Consider the following 27,166-nt stretch of genomic DNA (forward strand, 5'->3'; position numbering starts at 1 on the left):
AGGTGAGATATTACTATAGGCTGAATGTTTGTGTTCCCCCATCCATTCACCAAATTCCTATATTGAAACCTTAACCCCCAATGGGATGGTCTTTGTAGCTGGGGCCTTTGGGAGATAATTAGGATTAGATGAGGTCATGAGCGTGGGGCCCCATGATGGGATTTGTATCCTTTTAAGAAGAAGAGAGATCAGAACTATGTCTCCCCACCACTATGTAAAGACACAGATTCCATCTGCAAAGTAAGAGGAGGGTTCTCACCAGGAACCAAATCTGCCTGTGCCTTGATCTTAGACTTTCCAGCTTCCAGAACAGTGAGAAATGAATGTCTATTGTTTAAGCCATTTTGTTATAGCAGCCCCAGCCAACTGAGACAGACACACATGTTGTTCTGTTGTTGCAAATGAGAATCCTTGGGGCCTACTCCTTCTTGCCACCCAGGGGCTAATGAAGTGTGTGCTGTGGTATTGGTCCAGAGAGAAACACATGTGCAGGAAATTGTTTTGGAAAGCAGCTGTCAGCACAATGCTATCAGCTCTTCCATTAAAGGTGTTATGCTTTCCATTTGGACTTATAAGAATGAATGCTATTTCAAGTCCTGTTTCCTTGACTGGGAAAATACAAAGGCAATATGTCTTTCCTTCTCCATCTCCTAACTGCCTCCCAGAAAGAGAAGCCATGTTTGATGTCCAGCATCTCAAAGTTGAGTTGACATATATGCTGTAAGTTCACCAGAAAGTCAGTGCACAGGGTAGACAAGAACCCTTAGTATTTGAGGCAATTAATTCCACAGAAAGAGACAAAAACAAAGTTTCTATGACTAAAATGATGGACATGAAGTAGTGGAGACAGCTAGTTTGGCATATTCCATCAAACAACTTTTCTATTTGTGCAACATATTTCTAAGTGATAGAAAATGACACACTGTCTCCATTACACTTCATTTCCGTCATTTCATTTTTTTCTAACTTTCATAATTGTGAAACAAATTGCTTTAAACATGTCAAAGACACTTGAGTGGAGTGTTAGCCAAATTTTAAAAATAAAGATGATTCATAAGGACAGCACTTGTGTTTATAACCACCGAGATAAAATTTCAAGAAAAAAAAAATCACAGTCCTGATTATTTAGGGCACAACTATAAGGTAATCATCTTCAGAAGTTAGAAAGAAGTCTTTTTTTTTTTTTTTTTTTTGCTCTCTGCTTCATTTCCCCTAGATTTACATGACACTGTAAACCTGGACTTCTGGGTGCTCCACCATCCTTATTTCATTGATTTACTAAGTAACCACCCTCGTATTGATTTCTTCAGACTTGGACTCTGTTTGCATTATTATGCAGCAGGCTGAGCCCTTCATTGACATTTTGCTCATCACTGAGTTGTGCATTCTCCTAGAGCTGATGTTTCTTGAGGAGAAAGGCTGTATTTTGCCTGTTGATAAAGATAGACTGTTGCCTGGTGCAGGGCAACCAGGAGGGTATCCCTTCAGCACATACTTTTGGAGACTTGATATTGGTGTTCCAAAGAGAGAGCGCTCCACAAATATTGCTCTCCTTAGGAGACTGGAAGGCCTACATCATTGATGGTATTAAAAAAAAAAAAAAAAGGAAGAACATGGATAATTGTACAAACTGTGGGTACACGTGTTGTTCTGTTGTTGCAAAAGTTCTTTTTCTTTTAAGACTTTATTTATTTGAGAGAGAAAGAGAACATGTGCATGAGCAGGGGAAGGGGCCGAGGGAGAGGGAGATGCAGACTCCGTACTGAGCTGGGGCTCAATTCCATGACTGTGAGATCAAGAAGTCAGACGCTTAACCAAATGAGCTGCCCAGTTGCCCCACAAAGTTTATTTGTTTTTTTCTTATTTTGGAACAAACCACACTGTACAGAAAATTTACAAGAATAGTACAAAACACTTTTTTTTCAGAACTGTTAGAGAGCTGTCAATCTGATGTCTCATGAGCAAAGACATTCTCTTATATAACCATCAAAATCAGGAAATTAACATTGTGAACTTATGATCATCTAATCTTTAGACCCCATTTGAGTGTCACCAATTGTCCCAATAATGTCCCTTATAGCAAGAGGGTCCAGTGCAAAATCACATGTTGCATTTTGTTGTCATGTTTTTTCAATTTGAAACACTTTCTTGGTCTTTCCTTGACTTTCATTACTTGGCACCTATGAAACATACAAAGGTAGTTAATTTTGTAGAATGCCTCTCAATTTGGATTTGTCTAATGTTTCCTCGTGACTTCAATCTGATTATGTATCCTTGGTATAATACACAAAGGTGGTTTGTGTTCTGCTCAGTGAATCTTATCTGGTTGCACATATTTTTTACAGATCCCATTACTGATGATATTAACTTTGATCACTTGATGAAAGCAGTGTCATAGGTTGGTGTTTTAGTCTGTTCAGGCTCCTCTACAGAATGCCATATACTGGGTGGCTTATAAACAATATACATTTATTTCTCACAGTGCTGGAGGGCTGAAAAGTCCAAAATTAAGGTGCCAACAGATTTAGTGTTCGTTGAGAACCTACTTCCTGGTTCATAGACAGCTGTCTTCTCACTGTGTCCTGACATGGTGGAAAGGGTAAGGGAGCACTCCAGGATCTCTTTCATAAGGGCACTATTCCCATTCATGAGGGCTCCATCCTCATGGACTAGTCACCTCCCCAAGGTCCCCCTCTAATCGGGGGTTAGATTTCAACCTAAGAGTTGATGGGGATACCAGCATTCCATGTATAGCATTTGGGTTCCACAGGAAGTGGACTTTGAAATTAGTATGAAAGAAGTTGAATACAGAGTGTTCCTGAGAATACTTGGGCAGAGGGAGAGGATGAGCTGTGAGCAGTCCTAACAAAGGCCGTGGCTCATCTCATGGGGAGTTATGGATCTGGAATAGGTCTTCAGAGGCAGTTTTCTTCAGCTCAGGCAATTTCCTAAGAGACCTGACCCACCAAGGACCATTTTCTTTTCTTTTTTTTTTTTTAAGATTTTATTTTGTTTATTTGACAGAGAGAGAGACAGCCAGTGAGAGAGGGAACACAAGCAGGGGGAGTGGGAGAGGAAAAAGCAGGCTCCTAGCGGAGAAGCCTGATGTGGGGCTGGAACCCAGAAATCCAGGATCACGCCCTGAGCCGAAGGCAGACACTTAACGACTGTGCCACCCAAGCGCCCCATCACCAAGGACCATTTTCTGGCATCACTCCCAGCAACTCTGGGCAGCACATCTCAGAACCCAACACAGTGGTGTCTGTCAGGGCTCCTTACTGCAGAGTTCTTCTTTGTTCACTTTGTAGTTAATAAGTACTTTAAAAGAAAGTACCTTGAGACTATGAAATTTTTCTATTCATCATCAAAATTTTTACTGATAGAATGATTGATTGATGTCTGCATGAATTCATGATTTCCTCTTTTAATTAAATGGGTTACCTAAATCTGTTACTATCATTAATTATTTTGATGTTCAAATCATCCTAGATTTTGCCAGGTGGAAGCTTCTCCAACTGGCTTTAGTATCCTTCCTTCCTTGTTTTCTGGCACAACAAGTTGTTTCATGCTCATTCTTGTATTTTCCCTGCTCCAGCCCTGAAATCAACCATTTATCTGAGGAGCCCTGCTTCCTTTTATTAAACAGTAATATTTAGAAATCATGATCTGAGTCCTATATGCTTACTGCTATTTTACCTCCTGTCAGTATTTCCCAATCTAATCTAGGTTTATCTCACTTATTGTTTTTGCTTCCATGTTATATCTATGATGACTCCTGACCCCTGATCCATGACCTTCATAGCATTTTTATCCTTGAGGTTTTTTCTAATTTATACCCGAAGAGACTTGAGTGAGTATGGTACAGGACAGATAATAATATCACTCATAAACCGACACTTTACAAATCTTCACAACATGACAACTGTGTGTTTTGTGTTTGTGTTAGCTTTCTATTGCTGCTGTAACAAATGATTATAATCTTAGTGGCTTAAAATAATACAAATGTATTATTTTGACATTAGGTGTAATGATAATGACCAATCAAGGTGTAATGATACTTTAACCAAGCTTCTTATACCTAGTCTCTTCCCTCAGGGAGGGATCAGGCCAGGCCTGGGGTCTGGAAAGGTTTTAGAAGGATACAGCATCTACGAAATGGGAGGTGAAGACAGGAACCCATCCCTCTCTCCAAATTGTGTACCATGAATGGAATTCAACTATGACAAATTATTCATTTAAAATGTTAGGGAATTATTTCCATAAAGAGTGAATTTGGAGGTGAAAGGAAGTATTAGTCTTACCAGATATTAAAATTTTAGCAAAAGTGGATGTATTAGACTCTTGCTATTTACTGTTAGCTGAGACCAGTTCCTTTAGAATGAGCAGCCAAATGGCTCTTTTTATTGGGTATAGCATGGAGGTGTTTGGTCACCAAGAGCTGGTGAGGAGGCAAGCCCAGAGGAAGTCCCAAAGTGAAGATTCTTTGGCCACTCAGTAGTGTGAAACTTCAGAGCATAGGCCCTCATTTTGGGGTTAAACTTTGGAGTTCAAGAATAGTGACAGATTTTTTCAACAAAATTTCCTCATTGTGCCATTTTCCAAAGGATGGGAGTTGGGTGTCATTCATGGAAGGTCAACTTGTACACCCTTAGTCCACAAATAAAAAGATACATGATAGTTACCTTTATTTTTAAAATTTTAGGCAAATCAGTGGGCAACAAGTTTGCAGAGGAAATGAGAGAAGATTGGAATATCTTGAGCCTTGGGGAGATGTGAAGAAGAATAATCACCTTCTTCCACAGGCATCTCTAGGCAGGGCTCCACTGGTCCAGCCTGGAATATGATTCCTTTACATCCTTGGATTTAAACAGGGTCTTCTTCGTGGTCACTTATGTAGTTGATTATGTCATTGTCATGAAAATCAGGCTTGAGTACTTATTATGATGCTTTTATATGTAAGCACTGATAGCTCATGACGCAACTATGAATATCTATAGTAAGCAAATGAACATCCACACTTCAGTGCACACATGAGCTAATAAAATGCAACATGCATCTCATTCTTTTTGCCCACCCCTCAAGTTCTATTTTTTGTTATGTCTTTAAGAAAGTCATTTCTGATTCCACCATTGACCACCATTGAACAGAGAGATCTGTTACTCTCATGTGGCGTTAGATTTCTGACATGAATTACAATGTAAACTTGATGTTTGATTATAAACTCACTGAGTGGAGGAAGTATATCATATACATCTCATATATTACCTTTGTCACTTCCAGGCAAAGTGATATTACTTTGCTCATAGTCAGCAATTTATAAATATCTGTTTAAATGAATGTTTATTGAGTAGGTATTGTTGATATCCACCTGCAGACTAATACCAAATGGACTGCCTCTCATTGCCTAGAATATCTCTATGCTAATTTTTGCTCTATCAGCAATTGGTTTAACTCCTGGCAATGCAAACTCATTTAACACTTGCTGTTATGAATTGTATTCATATATTTCCATTCCAAAGACAGACAAATATTTTTGTTAGATTACCAATGATTCATCAGCGTTGCCATTAAATTATTAGCAAGAATTGGATGTTTCAGTGACAATTTCGTCAGAGGTCTGCTTTGCTTGGAATATATTCAGCTAAACTTTTGATCCTATTCTTGTTGGCTAATGACACTGCTTTTAAAGCCAGTTGTTATTATTTTAACTAAATGAGTCTTTCTCTTAAGACCCACAAGCCTCAGTCTGCTTACATGATGGATACAACTCAAACAAATGGAGCTTTGGCTCCATACAATTACCGTTTGCTGGGGAAATTCAGTTATTGTAAGAGGGAATTTCTTATGTCATGCTTCCTGAGGCTCATTGAGAATGTGAAGGAGGTAGGCACCAAAGCTGCTAGCTGTCATGCCTCCAGGCAGTGATGCCCACTTTCAGTCCAAAGTGTGTTTTCCTGCCCTCTCCTTTTTTTTTTTTTAAAGATTTTATTTATTTACTTGACAGAGATAGAGACAGCCAGCGAGAGAGGGAACACAAGCAGAGGGAGTGGGAGAGGAAAGAAGCAGGCTCACAGCAGAGGAGCCTGATGTGGGGCTCAATCCCATAACGCCGGGATCACGCCCTGAGCCGAAGGCAGATGCTTAACCGCTGTGCCACCCAGGCGTCCTGCCCTCTCCTAACCTGCCTTGGGCTTCAGAGCCCAGCTTGAGGGTGACAGAACCACAAGAAAGGTGGAATCATCCTTTGTCCATTGAAAGTGTTGCTAACAGTTGGAGTGAAAGGCAACAAAAAACTGACATGCAGTTTGGTTTATAATCATGAAATCCATCAAAATACAATAAACTAGTCATTGTTACATCAACATCCTAGCTCTCTCCCTAACATTGCTGGAATCTGGAGGATTTAAACTTCAGTGACTTGGTAAAACAACAGAGCTTCATTTAAATTCATGCCAAGGAAGAACTAGAAATTGCTCTAGAAACAATTATGACACAGACAAACTTTGTATTTCAAATGGCCACATTTTTTGTACCATCTTCCATGAGCAAGTTTCCCTGTGTTTGATGTCCACTTGTCTTCCAGCTGTGAAACCAGCTTTTAGGAAACTTATGGTAATCAGGTTTCATATCACAGAGTAATGAATTTAAGCAAACTTCCCAGGGATATAAACATTTTAGCATTATCTCTAATTCGTCCTCCATTGGAAAGATTTCTATTATCAAAAAGCAAAGTGGGAATATTTTGGGACATCAAGAGTTCTTCCCAGTCATCTTGATTTTTCTCTTATAGTCTTCACCCAGCAGCCAACGTGATTTTTAAGAATAACTTAAGGCAGACGATGTGTTTTTTCTAGTGATTTCTTTTCTCAGTCAGAATAAATTCCAGAGTCCTGACAACAGCCTTCAAAGCCCTACTTGATCTCCTGACTCTCTCTTACCTCACCTCCTACAGCTCTCTCCAATGTTCTCTCTGCTCCAAGCACAGCAGCCTCCTCAAGCATACTAAGTATCACCTTCCTCAGGACCTTTGCACTTACTGCAATGCTCTTCTCCTGACGTTTGCATGGCTCATTTCTTAATCTTCTCTTACATCTCTGCTCAAATGTCACCTTACCAGGGAGTCCTACGTAGTCGCTCTCTCCAAGTCAGCACCCCCATCTCATTATTCTCTGTCCCCTTAAGCTGCTTTATTTACTTTTTCATGGCATTTACTTCCATTGATATGTATATATTTATTTGTTTATTGTCTGTTTATCCCCACTAAATTGTATGCTCCACAAATCTGTCTGTGTTGACATCACTGTATTGTCAGTACCTAGAGCAGTGCCTAGCATTTAAATGGTGCTTGGTAAATGCCTGCTGAATGAGTCTCTGAACCATACCACATCAGCAGCCACCTTCTTCACTACCCATGTGGTCATGCTCAGAAATAAAAATAAAATAGGTTTAATGAATTTTATTTGCTGTTGTGACCATCAGACACCATATAATAATGAGAATTATAATGATTTGTTCAGCTCATGCCATGCCCTTCACACACATTATTATTTAAACCTCTTCCTTTATAAGGTCAATTTACAGGTGGAAAACAGACTGAGAGGCTGATTGGCTTTCCCAGACATGAGTGCTAGACCAAACAGACCTGGGTTCCAATCGTTGTTCTGCAGTTGGTACCTAATTACTTAAGTTCTCTGAGCCCCAGTTTCCCCAGATATTACATGGATATAACTGTTAGAGCTGATACAGAGTATTAGTACTGTCTGACACTGCAGGGTCAGGGTCCAGAGGGTACAACTTCTCTAGGTTGGATAAGCAATGGAAGTGTAGTCAAAGGAATTGGTTGCACTGCTGAGAGATTAACTAAGAAGCCACAGCGAGGCAACTCAGGAATTAGTCACAGCAGAAAATTGCTACCACACCTGGAGCTGAAGGCACATGGTGGAGGGGGAGGTTTTAGGAGAACCCAGAAGTAATCCCTGAGAGCTGGAGCCACGGCAGGGACTGTCCAGTTCCCAGTGGGAGTTAAGAGCCTTAGAGGAGACTCAGCATCTCCAGAAGCAGAGAGAGAGCAGGAGACAGACTCTGGCATGTACCCCATCTGCCTCCAAAGCCTCTCATGGCTCAAACCTACCTGGAAGCTAGAGGGCAAAGGGAAAAGGGTATTCCGTAGAACCAGGATGAGGGTTCTCAGAGGTATGGACTTTGGGTCTGAGAAAACCAGGTGGTCAACAGGCACATTAGATAAGCACAAACAGTAGTTGGATTTCCCAAGTGGACAACCTGGAATTCAAATCCAAATGCTCTGACTTCTATTATTCCTGTTCCTTAGAAATTGGATAAGCGATATGAACAAATCTATGGTGTAGTGTTATGTTCTATAACCAACGTCACCTAAATCATAGAGATTTTAAAAACTTAAAATATTCTGTCTTCTCTCAAACGAGGCAACACATAATTGTGATTAAGGGAATTTCCAGAAAACTGGCTTCATTGAGTAAATCTGCATGGCAGCTAACCACACCAGACCTGATTTTTGGAGCAGACCCCTTAGAGATCAGCATGCTCAAGAAGGCTTGCAGCTTAGTCATGACTCAGGGATCACGGGGGTGATGTCTTACTTGTGGCTGTATACCTAACAACTAATACAGTACCTGGCACCTAGTAGGCACTCAAAAGCTCATGGGTGAAGAATGAACCAAATGTAGGGTTAGCTTGGTTCTGCCCCTCTCACTCAGATCCAGCATCTCACATCTAAGTCTCTATTGCTTCTACTCTAAACTGTCCACTTACCTTCCCTCTTAGGTCATTATCCAGAGCCAGTCATTTTCACTCTGAGCACACTCTCATGTCTCACCTGAGTACTTCAGCAGCCCTCTGCCTGGCTTTCCTCTATGCTTGTCCCCACCAAACCATTCTCCAATCCTGCCACCAAAGTGATCTTTCTAAAGTGCAAATCTCATAAGGCCACCTAAAGCCTCTCAGTGGCACCTGCCCCATCTCCAGCTCCTTCTGGAACACAGCCTAATGCCTTTGCACAGCATCAAAGGTCTTTGGCTCTTACCCTGCCCGAGCCAACTGCTTCTACTGCCACAGGGATTTCATCATTCCCTTTATGCCCCATGCTTTCTATATTCCCTCTGCTTGGAAGGCTCCTCCCCACCTTGTCCGTCTTTAAAATTATATCCCAAAGCCACCTGCTCTGAGGGATCCTCTCTCCTTTCCATAGCACCTTTAGACTCTTCCTCCTCTGGGTTTCCAATGCACCCAACAACTGTGACGATTGTGTTTCAGAGGCCCTGCCACACCTTGTTCCTCAGGGCTAATCATCCCAGCTATAGCCTGGCGAAATGTACACATGTATACAATGAGTGTCAATGTTGTTGCAGGAGCTCTATTTCACGCGTAAGGAAATTCTTATATCTCAAAGCCATTGAGGTTATCTGTGATTTTTTTTCCTCATGTCCTTTTCCTCCTCTCTATGTTGTTAGCAGCACCCTGGGCCAGGCTCTGGTGTCCTCATGTCCAGATTACCACCTTGCTTGGCTATTGAAGGTGTGTACTTCTCAATGTTGATGGTCATCAAGAGGTAGCTTTACTAATTTTTTTTTGAGTCACTCAAAGAGCCTAGTACAGTGCTGGTTATTTCACAAAATTTCACCTTACTCTGAAAAAGATTTTAAAAGATGTAGGAAAGATTGAAAGAAAAGTGAAATAAAATTAAGGTAGAAAAGACTCCTTAAAGAGTATATCTAACTTCAACTTACCAAATATTTATTGAGCACCTAGTATGTTCCAAGTATCTTGTACATCACTGCATATGCAACATTAAACACAACTCAGTCTCTGTCCTCAAGAAACTTCTTTTCCTTCCCCGGTTTGCTGGAGCCACAGAATAAACATTGCCAGGAAGCTTTCTTCCCTTAGGAAACATCTAAAGATAAATGTCTAAACTCTCCCACTGGCAAGATATGAAATAGGGCAAATTCCTGAGGTCCTCGATGAAATGATTTGCTTTTGAACATTCAGGTTTCTCTCCTCTTCATTGTTACCATCCAAGATTCCTGTGCCTCTTGTTTTGTTTTGTTTAGTTTTTTGATAGCGTTGTTTTGTTTTTATAGTCGGTAACCTGATGTTTCTAAAAGTTATGCAGGGACTTATTGCGTCCTGGTCCCTGTGCACTCCCGTTCCATCCCAAGGCTGTTAAAACCAGGTTTGCTTCCCTCTGTGAAGCTACTTACTCCTGCTTCCAGCTCTGCCACATGCACCATGTTACCACAGCAACACTTCCAGGGCCATTTGGAAATAGATTGATTATTTTGAGTATGAAAGGTGCGTCTTGGGAAAAACAAATGAAACAAATGGAAAAATGAATTAACATCATGAAATTTACCTTCCCAGCTGGAGACATGATATATTCATGAGTTCCCTAGAGATGATCTTCTAAGAATTCACTATTAAACAAAGTCTGCAGTTAGGTGGAGTCAGAGCTTAGCTTAAAACATATTTATATGTGAATGGAAAACACCCCTTTGAAGGAAAAGGTTTCAAACTAAAAATTTTCATTTCTTGTGAAGGAAGGATGCTTGGAATTGACAACTGGCTTGCTACAGGAATCTCATTCCAGAGCTTCTAAAACCACTGTGATGTTCTTAATGGGACTTGACATCTGCGAAAAGCACAATGAAGTCCTATTGCCACTTATTGTGCACATATTTGGTGCATGGCATTGTGACATTCTATGGGACTATAAAGACAAGTGAGATAATATCTTTATTTCAGTTTAATAAGAAAAATAGAGATGTAAGTGAGTAAGAAGGAACAGTTCTGTTTGGGCTTTTCAGGAGATTAATCAAGACTTGAACGACCAGAGGTGTCTTGCTACTTACTGTTACTAAGTCTAGCATACATGGAGCACAACTGTAATCACTTGACTGACAGATGACGTGCCCAAGAAATGAGGGAAATAAGGGTGTCCTGAGGTACAAGCTTCTTCATTTCAGAGCACCAAGGAAAGGTGACTGGCAGGAATGTCTTCTTCAGTTGCAGGTATCTACCTAGTCCTCCTCCTTGCTGAGTATTTCCTTCCAGGTCCTAGGTATGAGCAAAGTGAAGTCAGAATAATTCTATTAGTAACAATATTCAACCATACTGACCATACTATATGCTCATTCGTGGCCTTTCTGGACTACCTGGGAACCTAATCAGCACATAGGACATTGTGTTTCCTTTTTCGTTTTTTCGGACATTGTGTTCTCAATAAAAAAATATTCCAGGCCATCAACTTACTAAAAAAAGAATTTTTAAAATGCAACATGTTCCCCTGTAGAGTTTTACCTAAGCAGCACTTTGCATGAAGAGGGTTCTCCAGTCTGTGCAATGAATAGTTGAGAGCTAATTTTTTCCAAGGACACATAGGGCAGAGTATGAGCTGGAGGTGGATTTCTCTTGTCTATCATGTGAACAACACAAATATGATGAAGCCATGTAAAAAGCTCAGGCTCAACAAGCCAATGTGAGTAAAAAATAAAATCTTAAGGAGCTAAATATGTTCATTCACTTTCTCCTGGTTGCAGGCTGAGGGTATTAAGGTAGGTGAATCTCTGTATTCACCCATGTATGTGTAAGGAGAGACTGAGGTTAAAGAAGACACAGGGGTGTCCCAATGTAGGCATACGGTCCAAGTGAATTTTGCCTTACAAATAGTCTTTCTGTGGCCTCAAAACTAATTTACAAATGAAAACAAGCACTTAAACTAAGAGCATGTGTTAATTTCTAGATCAGCTGGGAAGATGGCACCAATTTTAGATAAGTGTGAAAGAATGCAATCAGTAATTATATTTTTTCGTGGTTGGTAGTCCAATTCAAAGACCACGTTATTAAAAAGAAAATAAGAACCCTTTCTGAGATATTATATTTTCTGCTGCTATTTTTCTTGCTCAAATTTTTTAACACAAAAGTCACACAATTTGGAGGGGGCGGAAAACAATCATCTGGGCATTTCACACTTTCAGCAAATGTGTGCATGGTGATCACCTGTGTAAGGCTGAAGTTCACATCCAGATTCAGCCAAGGATAGTTGATGGACAGTCATGGATGTTGATGGATGGGTGCTCTGGAGTGCGGCCTGATCGTGGTCTCTTACACATGCTACCTCCTGGGGGTGAGAAGGGCTATTTAGCGAAATGAAATACTACTCTGTCACAACTTCCTCACTCACAACTCAATCATAGAAAATTCTTCCCCAGAGCTGTCATTGAAATCATTACATTCAGAATTAAACGTGGTGTATAGAGCAGCCGACAAGACCCTGCGGTACTATTGACAAGTCAGGTTCCCCATTAATAATCAGCTTTTCCATACGGTGAATATGAAAAGATCTGTGAATCTGGGTTCTTTTTCCTCCCTTTTGGAATGAATGTACTCACTACCTGCCCTTGATTTGCTTCCATACACTGGTCTGGCGCTTTGTGGCCTGACCATATCAGCAGTGCTGCTGCCCCTTCTCCCTTCAGTCATTGACACAGCTTTAGAAACCTTCCCAACTCAAATCCATTGTAGCCCACAGCTCCTCTTTTCAAGCTCCCCCTGCAGGTCTTCTTTCTCACTACTGGTTATTAAGCTCTTGCATCCATGCTTGTTTCACGCCTCTTTCATCCACCAAGGCTTATCCCCACAAATGTTCCAGCCTCGTTCTTCTCTTTTCCTCATCTTTGTTTTTAAACAGTTTATTTTAGAATACTTTCAGTTTAGGGACACCTGGGTGGCTCAGTCGGTTGAGCATCCAACTCTTAACTTGGGCTCAGGTCATGACCACAGGGTCGTAAAATAGAGCCCCATGTTGGGCTCTGTGCTCGGCAGGGAGTCTGCTTAAGATTCTCTCTCTCTCTCTCTCTCTCTCTCTCTCTCTCTCTCTCTCGGGGCGCCTGGGTGGCACAGTGGTTAAGCATCTGCCTTTGGCTCAGGGTGTGATCCCAGCGTTATGGGATCGACCCCACATCAGGCTCTTCCGCTGTGAGCCTGCTTCTTCCTCTCCCACTCCCCCTGCTTGTTCCCTCTCTCTCTGGCTGTCTCTATCTCTGTCGAATGAATTAATAAAATCTTTTAAAAAATTCTCTCTCTCTCTCTCTCCCCCCCCGCCCCTCCCCCTGCTCATGTTCTCTTTCTCTCTCTCAAAAAAAAAAAAATACTTTCGGTTTAAAAAAAATTATGAGGATTATAGAGAGTTCTTATAAACCCTGCATCTAGGGGTACTTGGGTGGCACAATTGGTTAAGCATTGGACTCAGGTCATGATCTCTGGGTCCTAAGATTGAGCTGGGCTTTGACTGCACACTCAGCAGGAAATCTGCTTGAGGGTCCTCTCTCTCTCTCCCTCTTCCCCCCCCCCACTTGTGTGTGCACTCTCTCTCTCTCTCTAAAATAAATAAATAAATTTAAAAAAATAAATAAATAAACCCTGCATCGAGTTTTCCCCAGTATTAACATTATACACTAATATGGTACATTTGTCATAACTGATGAACAACCTCGATACATCATTATTATTATTATTATTATTATTATTATTTTGTAATGCCTTCAGTATCCTCCCCCATAGCTCCATGTAGGCAGCATGATGCAGAAAAAGGAGAACAGGTGTCACAGTACAGAGATCTTGATCTAAGCCCTGTCTCTACCTCTGCCTAGTTATATGGATGCTCTCCATGCAACAACCTCAAGGAGCCTCAGTTTCCCATCTGCAAAAATTCCCTCACAGGAAAGGACCCCAGAAATAACCCTTCATTCCTGCCACTCTATTTCCATCTCTAGCTATATGAACTGCCTTGGCAACTCTAAACACCTTGTACAGTAATAAAATTGAATATTTTAGCTGTGTCTAGTGAAATCGGTAAAAAATTACAACCAGCCTCCTGTGTCTTCAACACCATCTAAGACTGTGAGGAATTTAACTCGGAGGTGTTAAGGGAACCAAATGTTGACCTAATAGTAGTTTAGATGCTTGTTCTTAGTCTAGTGTCATATTTCTCTTTGGAAGGAAAAACCAGGTGATAATATTTTCTTCTTAGGTCCCAGTCTTAGATGTTGAGTCACCATAATAAATCATCCCTTAAATAAATAAAATGTGAAATTCTCTAAGGCACAGGTTGGCAAACATTACTGTAAAGTCCGGATAGTAAATATTTTAGGCATTGCAGACCATATGGTCCCTGTCACAGCTGCTCTACTCTGCGGTTGTAGCACAACCATACTTGAGTGGATGAGTGTGTGCCAATCAAACTTTATTTACACAAACAGGCAGTAAGCTACCTTTGGCCTGTAGATCATTGCTTGCCAACTCTTGCTTAAGGCATGAATGAATGAAGATGACAGTCACCATAAATGATGCAGAAAATCACAAGTTATGAGTGAAGGACATGTTTCAGGTGATTCTTACATGATAATTCTGGAATTATTAAGGCTTTGGGGTTAATAATGAATGATGTCCTGTTTTTTATTGATTGTGGAAGTGGGCTATGTGCGTTCTCTTGACAGAAAAATTTGTCAGCTCAATATATTTGACTCAGGAATGAACTGACCTTTGAAGTAGATTTGGGTTCTATAAGTTGGCTGTCAGGGAACCCATCCTGGCTTCCTGCTCTTGGCTCAGAGAAAGGGTATCACTTAGAGGAATCAGAAAGCCTGAGACAATGGGGGAAATATTATAACAATCACTGCCATTTATTGACCTGCCCTCCCCATCACCAACCATGACCACTATTATCCCATTTTACAGAATAAATGAGAGAGAACAAGTAAGTACCATGATCACACGGTCTGAGCCAACTGAATTGCTCTCCCTGTGGCCACAACACTTCCCTCCACAAAAGTAACCAATTTTCACTGGGACACTCACATTTCTTCAGATTTAGAACCAGACCTTTCAGGGCGAGGGGAGGGGAGGAATCACCTCTTTTTCCTTCTGGCTTTACTTTCCAATAGCTCTTATGTTTAAACACAAACAATAAATGTCTCCTGAGTAACCCCCTACCATGCACCAAGTGTAAAGCTTTTAATATGGTATAAAATCTATTTTCTTTCCACTTCTGGAACTGCAGAGACAAAGAAATGAAAGCTCAAACAACTTAGCAATTTGTGCAAAGTGACAACTATAGTAAACTGTTGAGTCAGAATTTAAACATAGTTCTCACCAACTCCAAGGCATTTTCTACACATACACCTGCCATAGAGCTTAGTGATTAAACTGCCAGGCTCTCCAGCCAGACTGACTGGGTTCAGATCTCAACTTTCCTACTTACTAGTTGCATCATCTTGGACAAATTGCTTAATGGCCATGTGTGTTAGTTTCTTGTTTTGTCAAATTTAGGGTGATGATAATAATTCCCTTCTCACAGTTTAATATAAGGAATAAAGCAGTAACAGGCACATAATAAATAGCACAAGCACTGGCTTTCTCCACAGACTCCAAGCTCTATAAGCACAGGAGTCTGTGTTTTGTTCACTATTTTGTTCACTGTTGTTCACTTGGAATAATGTCTAGTACATAGTAGGCAATATTGTTGCACGAATGAAAAATGTTCAAACTAGTCTTTAGATTAGGTTGTGACTGTGCTCAAAGCCAGAATGAATAAACATGGCTCTCCTTTTTCTTTCCTTTCTACAGTATACCATCAATTTGATAGGTAAAATTCAATGTAAGTCTTTGTAATCATAATTTCAAGTGTAATAATGGAAACTAATGATTGTCTTAGTTATTTCAGTGTTCCTAACAAAAGCGGATGTCGGTGCAAAGGTGAAGCTGAGGCTCATAGCTCACACGTAACTTCAGAGATAATCTCTTACTTCATTGCTCCTGAAGGAGCATTCTTATGCAATGCATTCTAAAATTCCTTTAATCCTTTTTGAAAAAAATCTTATCTGTCATCATCACATAGATTTTATCTCTGAAAATTTATTTTTACTAAGCTTGTATTATATTTAATAGTGTGTATTCTAAATCCAAGCTAGTATTTAGTGGCAACAGCTGTCAGGAGCCCTGTAAAGAATGAATTATGGTCCCATTTAGCCGGTGAGATTGTGTTTGATGTCTACACTCCAGTAGTGATGGGGGCTCCAGAGAGCAACGGGGCTCCAGAGAAAAGGGCAGCCGCATTGCATAGTTTGAACAAGCACAAAGAGGAGCACACACAGGAAATATGGAGGTGCCTTTGAAACAAATAGCTCTTGCAGGATTTATGTGCCGCTTTCACAGAGATTAAGCTCCATGTATTCCCAAAAACACCACCTAAACAACGTTGCACCTTGGCACCAAACCATCTTTAAGGCTTTATTGGATTTATGATAATATTCATCCTGAGTGGTGATTAACTGATACCCCTAACACATAGCAAAGCACTGGGGCTCTAATCTTTCTCCCTGGCTTGCACTGTGTAAATTATTATTTTCATTAAGATTAAGCATCTCACAAAATTACACAGCAGTTAACTTACGCAACCACCTCCTTAGAATGCTCTGTCTTTGAAAATATGCCTACCAAAGAATTCTTTAAGACCTCATAGCACATGCTATGTAATTGGAGGCCCAAATGAAGCATTGTTTTTGTTAGTTTTAATGAAGAATCCTCTACATGTTTTCTATAAAACAATTAAAGTAGGTAAGTTTTTCCCTTGAAGTTTCTTCTGCTTTCAGTCAGGATAATTTGCAGACTTATTAGCCTGATTTGTATTTTTCTTCAAGTCAAGAAGAATTAAATGTCTAACACATTTTGGAAAAGTTTGTAAATGAAAGATCTGCTCCATTTAAAAATATCTATACATTTGATTATCCTGTAAACTAAACTATAAACTGTAAGCTAAAAAGTTAAAGAATGCTGTAACGTTGAGGGCCACCTGGGTGGCTTGGTTGGTTGAGTCCAAATCTTGATTTCAGTTTAGGTGTGATCTCGGGGTCCTAGGATTAAGCCCCACAGCAGGCTCCTTGCTCAGCAGGGAGTCTGCTTGGGATTCTCTGTCTCCCTCTGCCCCTCCCGCCCCTGCTTTCATGCTCTCTCTCTAATAAATAAGTAAGTCTTAAAAAAAAAAAAAGAATGCCATGAGGTTGACTTGAGATATCTATCTATCTATCTATCTATCTATCTATCTATCTATATCTATCTATCTATAGAGATAGAGAGAGAGAGAGAGAAAGAGAAAGCGAGAGAGATACTGTGAGGACTATTTTTCAGGAACCCACTGGTAAAATTTAGTTTTGAGGTTAACACCATGAATTAAGAATTTGGTCTAAAATGACTGCAATGGGGTGCCTGGGTGGCACAGCGGTTAAGCATCTGCCTTCAGCTCAGGGCTTGATCCTGGCATTATGGGATCAATCCCCACATCGGGCTCTTCCACTGGGAGCCTGCTTCTTCCTCTCCCACTCCCCCTGCTTGTGTTCCCTCTCTCACTGGCTGTCTCTATCTCTGTCAAATAAATAAATAAATAATCTTAAAAAAAAATAAAATAAAAAATAAATAAAATGACTGCAATAAAGGCAAATATAATATATCCTGAATAGCTTATACATAAAGTGTGCTAAGCCTGGAAATATGGTAAAATTCCCTGTTGCTTAATCTTCTATTGAAATAACAGCTAAAATTTGTTATGCATGAAAAATTATAGGCAAAACATCTTACATGTGTTATTTTATTTCCTCCTCAGGTAATATTATTATCCTCATTTACTGATGAAGAAAAAGAGGAGGAAATAGGGATTTGTAAAGGTCAAGTAATTTGCCAGAAGTTGCCAGGGTAAGGGAGAAGCAGAGCCAAGATTCAAATCTAGAGAATGTGCCTCTGGAGCCTGAATTCTTGCCCAGGACATAAGCCGAAGTCCCTGATGAGACTGGCAATAAACACGTGTTTCAGTTGAATATGAAAATGGTCACATATACAACCTATAAATATAATCCTATTATAGGTAATATAACAAACCATATTCAGAATAAGCAAAACCACATTTGCCTATACCCCTAAAAGAGCAATTCTAACTTTTAGAGAGCAGAATTTCAGGGAATGATAACTTCACAGTACCCTATAAGCACTGTTTTGTTTTTGCATACCAGATTATGATTTCTACATCTTATCTGAATTCATTAACTAACCAACAAACACTCCTGTAAGTATTGTCATCCATTTTTTAAATCTAGACATGACAAATATGAGCTTCAAAGAAGAAAATCAACTAGCATCACATAGCAATACGGTAGCAGAAATGAAATTCAAACCCAAGTCTTATGATTTCAAGTCTAATTAATTATTTTCACCTTCAGCTACAAGATCACAGAGTGAGAACAAAAATGGTTTGTGAAATCGACTCAATACTTCTTTCTTCTCAAAGGTCGCTATCCTCAGGAGAACAAGGGAACCTACATTCCAGTTCCTGTCGTCCCGGAGTTGCAGAGAGGAAAGTGGGGGGCCAAAGTTGTCGTGAGAGAGGACAGGTCTGTCCGGCTGTCCATCCAGTCTTCTCCGGAGTGCATTGTGGGGAAATTCCGCATGTATGTTGCTGTCTGGACCCCCTACGGCATACTCCGCACCAGCCGAAACCCAGAAACGGACACATACATTCTCTTCAATCCTTGGTGTGAAGGTAAAGACTGAGCATTTTTCTTATTAAAAGAAAAATAGTTCATATTTTTCCAATGCATCTCTTTTTGAGGGATAGCAGAATTATTCTAGAAGATATGTCCCTTTTCTATCTACACTGTTTCCCATGGTTGAAAGGAAAAAATGTGAAATTTGTCCTTAATGTGTATGAGGACAAAGCCTGTGTGTATGAAGTTAATGCTGCTATACATTCATTCCAGGATATAATTGAAGAATGCCTGAAGTTGCACAATTAGTTAATCGTGGAGCTAGGTGTTGACGGTGTCACTTCTGTGTATGCTCTTACTCTGTAAACAAAATGGGCTTTCAAGACTATTAGGTTCCATAATCTGGCTTCAGAAAAATAGGATAAAGTTGATCCTGCCCATAGTAAAACTAACTTCTCTATCTCCCTAATTCAAAAACAGAATGCTGAAAGAATCTCATGAATTTGTGTATAAGCCGAGTAGGTGCAAATTTCATAAGCCATAACTCTGGATGTACAAACATGTAACATTAGTTTAATATAATACAGCTTAATCTCTGCTGCTATTCTGGGTCTTCCTTTCTGTCTGTTACAGAAGCTTAATCTAGTTATGTTCAAATAAAATAGGTCAAGTCCTAGGATTCCTCTCAATTCAATTTAAAAACTTAGTCACACACAGTATTTTTCCCCCATCCCCATCTCTGCCTTTCTTTATCTGCCCACTGCTCCCATACTTGGTATGGAGTTGATTTTCAGTTCTGGAGGCAGAAGCAAACATTGCAACAGCATTAATGAGAGAGGGTGTACTTTTAGATCTTAAAAAATAAGGTAATGAAACTTATAAAAGTTGGCATAGGACAGGAGATATCTCACATCATCTTAATTCCTGTGTATTGCTCTCCAGTATCTTCCAAAATGAGTCTGCATTTTTTGCTGATTTTGAAAGACCATTGCTTGTGAGAGTTGCATTCGAATCAGGGTTGAACTGCACTTACATGTTGATAATAAGTGAACAACAATGTTGTCTACTCATGTATAACATAAATCTGGGTCCTACTGGCCTTTTCTTTGAGTTATCAGTTCCAGTAGTGTTGGCAGATGGCACTGAGCTAATCCTATACTCCCCACTCCCCACCCCATCCTCTTATACCTGATAATCCTATCTCTGAGACAGATGTCCAAGGTTGATGGTAATAGGAGATGTTAATGGGGCCATGTGCTGTTCAAAGGTACACTCCTGTGTACAATAATCTTGTCAACCAGACATAAAACATTCTGTGACTGAGGGGATGCGGAGCTATTTACAGATGTGGGAAAGACTGAGGGGAATGAAGGCGTAGAGACACACTGTGATTTTAAATTTGTTAAGTTGGAGATAACTATGGATACCCAAGCACAGATGACAAGCAGGTATTCCACTCTGTGAATCTGGAGATGAGAATCAGGGTTGTAAACTTGGGAGTCATCTGTACTTGGAGAGAAAATATAGAGAGGAAAGAAGATAGAACATCAAACCCTAAGGAACACCAGCGTTTGGAGGTCTAATAATGAAAGAATTAGCAAAGAAATAAAAAGGAAGGGTACATAGGACATGGCCTATTGTAAAAAATTGTATTTTAAAAATTCATATTTGTAAAATAAATAAACTAGGAATTTGTTATTGACTTTCTTTGCATTACAAAAAGAAAATCATATAATATAATTTCATGTAATGATCCAGCACTCTAAGGGATTTAGAAAATGATATGGTTTACCCCAAATTTGATATAATCCCAAAAAAAGATTATATCATATATCATGGGGTACGTGTCTACATGCATTTCAACTTATGTTGCCAGTTTTCCAGAGGTGAAAAGGGTTAGTCATGTTGTCTGACATACTGAGTTTATAGGAGACTCATTCAGGAGGTGGATAATCTAATAACTTTCTACAACCTGATCCCTGCTGTGGTCTTCAGTTGTATCCATGGTGACTAGCTTCCCGGTTTCCCTGTTCAGGAGTGGCCTGGTCTAGAGATAACATGGCCCCGGCACTTGATGCTGCATTACAGAAAGGGAGCAGAGGGCCCTCCCCTAGGTATCACTGAATGGAAGAAGGTGAGAATAAAACAAGACAGATCAGTTTGGAAGCTGTGGCCCAGGACAAAGATGATGATGGACTGGACTATGGTGATGGCAGTGGAGGTGAGGAGGAGAGGATGGATTGGAGATCTACTTTGGATTTAGAACAGAAATTGCAAAGGGGTTGATCATGGAAGGTGAAGAAGAGAGAGGAGTCAAGAATAACTAGATGGCTAGTATCTGACCAACTAGGTTGGTGGTGGTGCCATTTTCAGAGCTAGGAAGACTGGGGTAAGTGGAGGAGAAGATCTAGGGGTAGAACTAAGAATTACATTTAGAAATGTTAATTTGGTGATATCTGTGGGATCTCCAAGTGAAAACATCAAGTAGTCACTTGAATCAGTGACTCTAGAGTTCCAAGGAGATGGCTGCGTTTGGGATGTAAATATGGGTACCATCAGGAGCTAAGAGGGAAGTTTAAAGAAAGAACAAGCAAAGATTTAGGATCATCAACAATTAGAGTCTAGACAAAGGAGAAGGAAACTGAAGAAGGAGCTAAAGGAAATCAGAAGAGCATGGTGTCACAGAGCTGGATAATTGATTGATTCAAGAAGACAGCAACTGGTTCTTTGGAATGCTGCAGATGAGTTAAATAGGGTAGGGAAAGAAAGTGGCCATAAACTGTAAATATGGAAGTCACTGGGGAACTTGGAAAGATTGTTTTACCACAGTGATGGCAACAGAAGCCAGAGAGATGGGCATGAGTTACAGTGTAATGGGAAATAAGAACGTGGAGATAACAGCTATTGCCATCTTCTGCAAGAAGACTTTCTGCAAAACAGAGATGGTGATATGAAGGTCAAAGAATAATTTTTTAAAGACAGAATAAAGTAGGCATGATTTTATGGAGATGGAGACAAACCAGGAAAAGGTGAGTTTACTGCCCAAAGAGAGGGTAGTGGTCCACAGACTTGGCTGCACATTAGAATCACCCAGGGAGTTAACCCCTTCTGTCTCAGACATTCTGGTTGGCCTGCTGTGTAGCCTGGGCTTTAGGGTTTGTCTGTTTTGTTTTCGTTTTTAGAGAGAGAGAGAGCATGCGTGGGGCGGAAAGGGAGGGGCAGATGGAGAGGGAGAGAGACAATCTGAAGCAGACTACACACCTAGCGCAGAGCCCGACACGGAGCTCGAGTTCCACCACCCTGAGATCATGACCTGAGCCAAAATCTAGAGTCAGACTCAACTGACTGAGCCACCAAGGTGCCCTTGGGCTTTAGGGTTTTTAAAAAGGTCTGCAGGTGATTTTTAAAGCCAAGGTTGGGAAGAACTGACTTAGGGAGTGAAATCCCTGAGTGGGTGGAATTCAGGGAGCAGTTGAAGAGCCCTTGATGGGTGGTGCTGTCCACCCTCCACTGTGAGAAGAGCAATGTGGAAGATCGGTGAAATGTGCAGCTTTTCTAGATTCAGTGGAAGGAGGACAAGGTTGTTTCAATTTTGTGATTCTCTTTTTCCCTGTGAGGTGAAAAGCAAAGTCATCTGTTGAGAACCTTGAGAACCGCAAACAAGGAGGGGAGTGTTGGAGGCTTGATAAAAAAGGACTGAAAGTTTGGAGGTGGGAAGCGGGCTTATTCCAGGAACATGGCAGATGGGTCCTCCCTGCTCCCCAGAACTCAGGGGAAACCACCACAGTCCCCCTAATTCCTTGGCCTGTGAGTGTCCCAAACATTTCTACCAATGTCTCGGGGATATCTTCATGGTCATCTCCACCTCTCATAATCCAATTTCTTCAAGTGCTTACAGCTGTGCTGCCTCTGAGACACCAAAAAAGATCACACAGAACATCTGTGGTCTAGACATTGGCTGCAATTTGGCGTGGAGGGTGAGAGGAGGAAAGACTGACTTCATTTCTCAAACTTGGAGCAGGTCAGAATGGCCTGGAGGGCTTGTGAAAGCATTTCTAGGCAGCACCCCCAGATTGAGTAGGTCTGATAGAGCCTGAGAATTGCATTTCTAACCAGTTCCCAGGGGCTGCTGCTGCTGCTGGTCAGGGACCACACTTAGAGAACCACTGGTTTACATAATAATCACACAAAAAAACGGATTGACAAAACATAGGAGAGTATACTTTGCTTCAAATTTCACCAACTCCTCCCTAAACCCAATCCCTGTCTCTCCCCCACATTATTGCCTGTTCTCTGAGCCTTTTCATTCCTCCTTGTTCCCATGCTCCTCTTGCAACCTCTCTTAGGAACAGACTGCCTTTATTCTCTCATGCAGAGCAGTTCAGCAAGCTTTTTTTTTAATTTTACTGTTCAGTTTCCTCCAATAATGAGACTTTTGGGGACCACACACTTTTCCAAGACCATTCTCTCCAGAAAAATGCTGGTGCCAGTTTTCAATATAAGACCCTTTTCTATTCCTCTATTAATACTCACTGAGGGGCACCTGGGTGGCTCAGTTGGTTCAGTGTCTGACTCTTGATTTTGGCTCAGATCATGATCTCAGGGTTGTGAGTTGAGCCCTGCATCGGGCTCTGAACTCAGTGTGGAGTCTGCTTGAGATTCTTTCCCTCTCCCTCTGTCCCTCTCCCCACTCTCTGTCACTCTTTCTCTCTCTAAAATAAAATAAATAATAAAATCTTTTTAAAAAATGCTTACTGAGATCTCTGAGAGAACATTTATGAAATGAGAGAAAGACATCATCTCCTCATTTCATTCACTGTGTGGTTTTCCCAGCCTGGAAGTTAAGACATAAAATCCAAAAACAGAATCTGTGTGATGGACCCCCCCACACACAGCCCAGTACACTGTAGCCTGACAACTGTTATGCTAATTCATAACAAGGGACTCACAGAGATACGGTCTGGTAATTGGATAGCAGGTAAAAAGAGAGTCATTGCCCAAGCAGAAAAGATAACAAAGAGGAAATCAGAAGTTGACAGAATAGAGCAAGGTGAGCAAGATGCTGAAAATACTGCACACTTGATGTGTAAGTGACATCCAAGGTGGCTTAGGACACTGGGTTGGAAATTACACAGGCATGTACAGTACTTACTGATGGAAGAATGTTCAGCTGGGTTCCTGGGAGCCCTTCAGCTTGCTTTGCATTCATAGGCAATTTATCCTCCTTAATCACTAAATCATTAATGGGGATCAATAGCAATACCACACTAGTGACGGCAGGAGTGGAAGCAGTGAGAATTATTGGTCAGTTTTTTTAGTTTAATAGCACTAATCGGGCTTCAGATCCATTCCAGGAGGGAGCCCTTCTCTGGGGTGTTGGAGAGAAAACTGTACCCACAAAGGTAGCAGGAAGGAGTTGGGCATTTATTGTGAATTCCTCCTATTTTTCTAACTGCTCAGTAGTTCTGGATTATTGAATATATTTCCTTGTTTAAATTCAGAGTGTTCCAGATTGTTAGTCTAGCATTAGTGCCAGATAATGTATTCTGAAAGATTTAGATGTCTCATACCTGCACTTAGTACTCTGGGTCCATATTTGATTGTTCTGTTTGGTTGGACATCATTCATTTTCAGGGGGTCTTTCTTCTCTTCCTAACTTGTTTCCCCCACATTCCCCATTGCTGGTTTCCCCTTACCTTATTCAGACTTGTATACCAGCACCTAGCACAGTGTCTGGTACATACTTAATGTTTAATAAATGTTTATTGCATTGATTTAATAATTCTAAGTAAATGCTTTTTAGGCTCCCTGCACCTACCATCACTGATAAGTTGTAAATGTAATCTCACACCTTACCATCTTGAAAAAAGTCAAAAACATATATGGTATGTGTGGGAGTGAATTTGTGGGCAAAAGTGTATGTAGATTTCTCTCTCTTAGCATCTGACACCAAATTAGCATCTGGTATTTCTAACTTTTTATTCAATATGACTTTTGTATTTTCCTTTAAACAAAGAAATCAATTAAATTCTATGTAAAGAAATCAATGTTTCCAATATCTGGATACCTCTAATAGACAGTAAATAAATACGATTAGCTTCTCTTTTATTATGGCATTCATTTCTAAACTATTTGCTTTATAATTATACATGGTCTTTTAGACCCTTAGTACAGAATGGAGTAACGTACCAGGTCTGGTATTCCTGGGGTAACAATGACCAATACCCCTTTCTTTTGAAGACCCTTGTGCTCAGGCCAGAATTTATACCCTCAGACTAGAGCCATTCATCCATCAATCCACAAATATTGATGGTATATCTCCCCAAGTGACAACATAAGTACTCATGGGTAGTATGACAGTATTACTTATTCACCCATAAATAATAACGGTCAGCATTGAATTAGGCACTGGGAATATGGCACTGAAAAAGACAATGTTTGCCCTCATAGAGCTTCCACAAAGATTTCACAAATGAATTACTAATAAACCTGAATTACGATTATAAAAAGTGTTAAAATAAGTCACGACACAACAAGAACATATAATAGGGTCACCTGGCCTAGCCAGGATTGGGGGGAGAAGGGGTGGAGAGAGATGACTCAGTGGCTTATCTTTGTACCATCTCCAGCCCCTAGAATAGTATTTGCATAAAATAACAATCAGATAGTTGGTTAATTGAATTTTTATGAAGATTTTAAAAAGCTTATGTGAAAATTTTAAGCCCTTATTTATTCAAAACTTCTGTTTAGTAAAAGAACATATATCACTCTTGCAAGTGTCTGAAACATTGGAGGCTCACTCATCCTTTTCACACCAAGTGAGTATTATTCACTATGGCACTGCAATCAGAAGGGAGCTCAGAGAGCTCGCAGTAGACATTCTTTCCAATGACATGAAGATGACCCCAGAATCAAGGTCCAAAGCTGTTTATGAGATGCTCTGGAAGGAGCAGAGTTGAGAGGGTCTGGTCTGGAATCACATTCATCGGCCAATTCATGTGGTGTGTAATTCTTTCTGTGTGTAGTTGTTTATACTCTTCAAAGAATGCTCAAAGCCAGCATCTCTCTGCATTGTGTATTTTGGAAAACAGGATTCTTCTCTCATTCAGCCTAGCATGGTGCCAGGCACCAAGTTAATGCTCATCTAATATATGCTGAATTGAATTGATAACCATCACTCTGAGAGTCAGAGAGAGAATATGAGCCTCATCCAAGAGAAAAAACAGGCTCTGTGGTGTTAGATAAACTTCCCAAGGTCATATAGAAAATTAGGAAACAAGTGGGGGCTAAAAATTGGATATTCTGATTCAGTTAAGATAAGCTCTTTTATTCTTAAAGCCAGAACCATTGGTATCCTATCTTGTGTAATAAGAGAAACAAGAAGTAAGTGCCAGCTGAGAGGCTTCTATAATGTTCTACAACATTGGAAAGTTCTGCCATTAAAAATAAATAAATAAATAAATAAAATAAAACCAGGTTGATAGCTATAAGATCAAACGACAGTTTTCTTTGCAAAAAAGAAAAAAATAATAAGCATGCCAACAAGGGCGCAGGCTCCCTTTGAGGATATGTACTAAGTAAAGAATCTCTGGCATTTTCTTTGTAGAATTTCCTTATGAATAATAGTGTATCTTCTGAAGATATTTAAGTACCTGAAAAGTCCTTAACCAGCAAAACTAGCAAATTAGCACAAATCAAATGAACTGCCTAAGCTGGTCTGAGCTGTAATGTAATGCAATGCTTGCAAGTAATGAAATGGACCCAATTGTTGAGGAACTCCTTGCTTGTGTTTCTTGGATTCATTTCATTCCAGAGTTAATGGGTGCAAAGGCGGGCCTCAAGATTGGCTGTATTAAACCATTTTTGGAAGGCAGTGGCTTTGGACCCTTCCAAAGGAAAAACACAAAAGCACAGACTCCAGAAATGCCAGTCTTTTCTATGCTCTACCATTTTCCAACTCCCAGATGCAGGAAGTGATTCCTAACATGTCTAGAGCACACATAGCCTGCTGGGGTTCACCACCCCCTCTGATCTACTTTGAGATGGAAATGGTACCATGATGGCATCAACCCAGGGTCACATTTGCTCTGCATGTGAAGCCACTCTTTTGAAGAGTGATTACATTCACCCAACATGTCTTCCCTCCTTCTTCAGTGTTGCTCAGCTTTTATAGAAAAGGGGGGCAAGTAAAAGTGATTCCTAATTCCCTCACTCAAAATTTCTCCCTTCTCTAAAGAGGTGACACATTTTGCCTTTTTGAAGGGACCAAGCTATTATTTCCCTTGAAGGATTAGAAGCAAAACCAAATTCTGATTTAGGCAGGTAGGCAGGCTCTATATGATAGCATTCCTGGCACTGTAGTTTTCTTTGATGCCTGGGTTCGCTTTGCAGAGCTTGACTTTAATGACTTTGGAAATGGGACTTGCTTTAACTTTAAAATAGCATGTAAATAAGCAACAGGAAATTTTCAGCCCAGGCAGTGATGAATAGCCCTCCTTCTCCCAAAGAAGTTATACAGATACTAAAATCAATAGACTCAGCATTCATTTTTACATGTTTGTCATAAATTCTTACTTTCTTTATGTGTGGGGAGATGAGCG

General features: G+C 40.4%; 1 protein-coding gene across 1 annotated transcript in view; it reads left to right on the top strand.

Moving 5' to 3' along the window:
• F13A1 (coagulation factor XIII A chain) overlaps positions 1–27,166 on the top strand; it is a 166,126-nt gene that overhangs the window by 29,690 nt on the left and 109,270 nt on the right. Inside the window, exon 5 of the mRNA XM_034660199.1 lies at positions 18,371–18,622. Coding sequence (XP_034516090.1) covers positions 18,371–18,622 — 252 coding nt within the window. The remainder of the gene's footprint in view (positions 1–18,370; positions 18,623–27,166) is intronic.

Source organism: Ailuropoda melanoleuca, chromosome 5 (assembly GCF_002007445.2).
Source record: "Ailuropoda melanoleuca isolate Jingjing chromosome 5, ASM200744v2, whole genome shotgun sequence".
NCBI classification, from domain to species: Eukaryota; Metazoa; Chordata; class Mammalia; order Carnivora; family Ursidae; genus Ailuropoda; species Ailuropoda melanoleuca.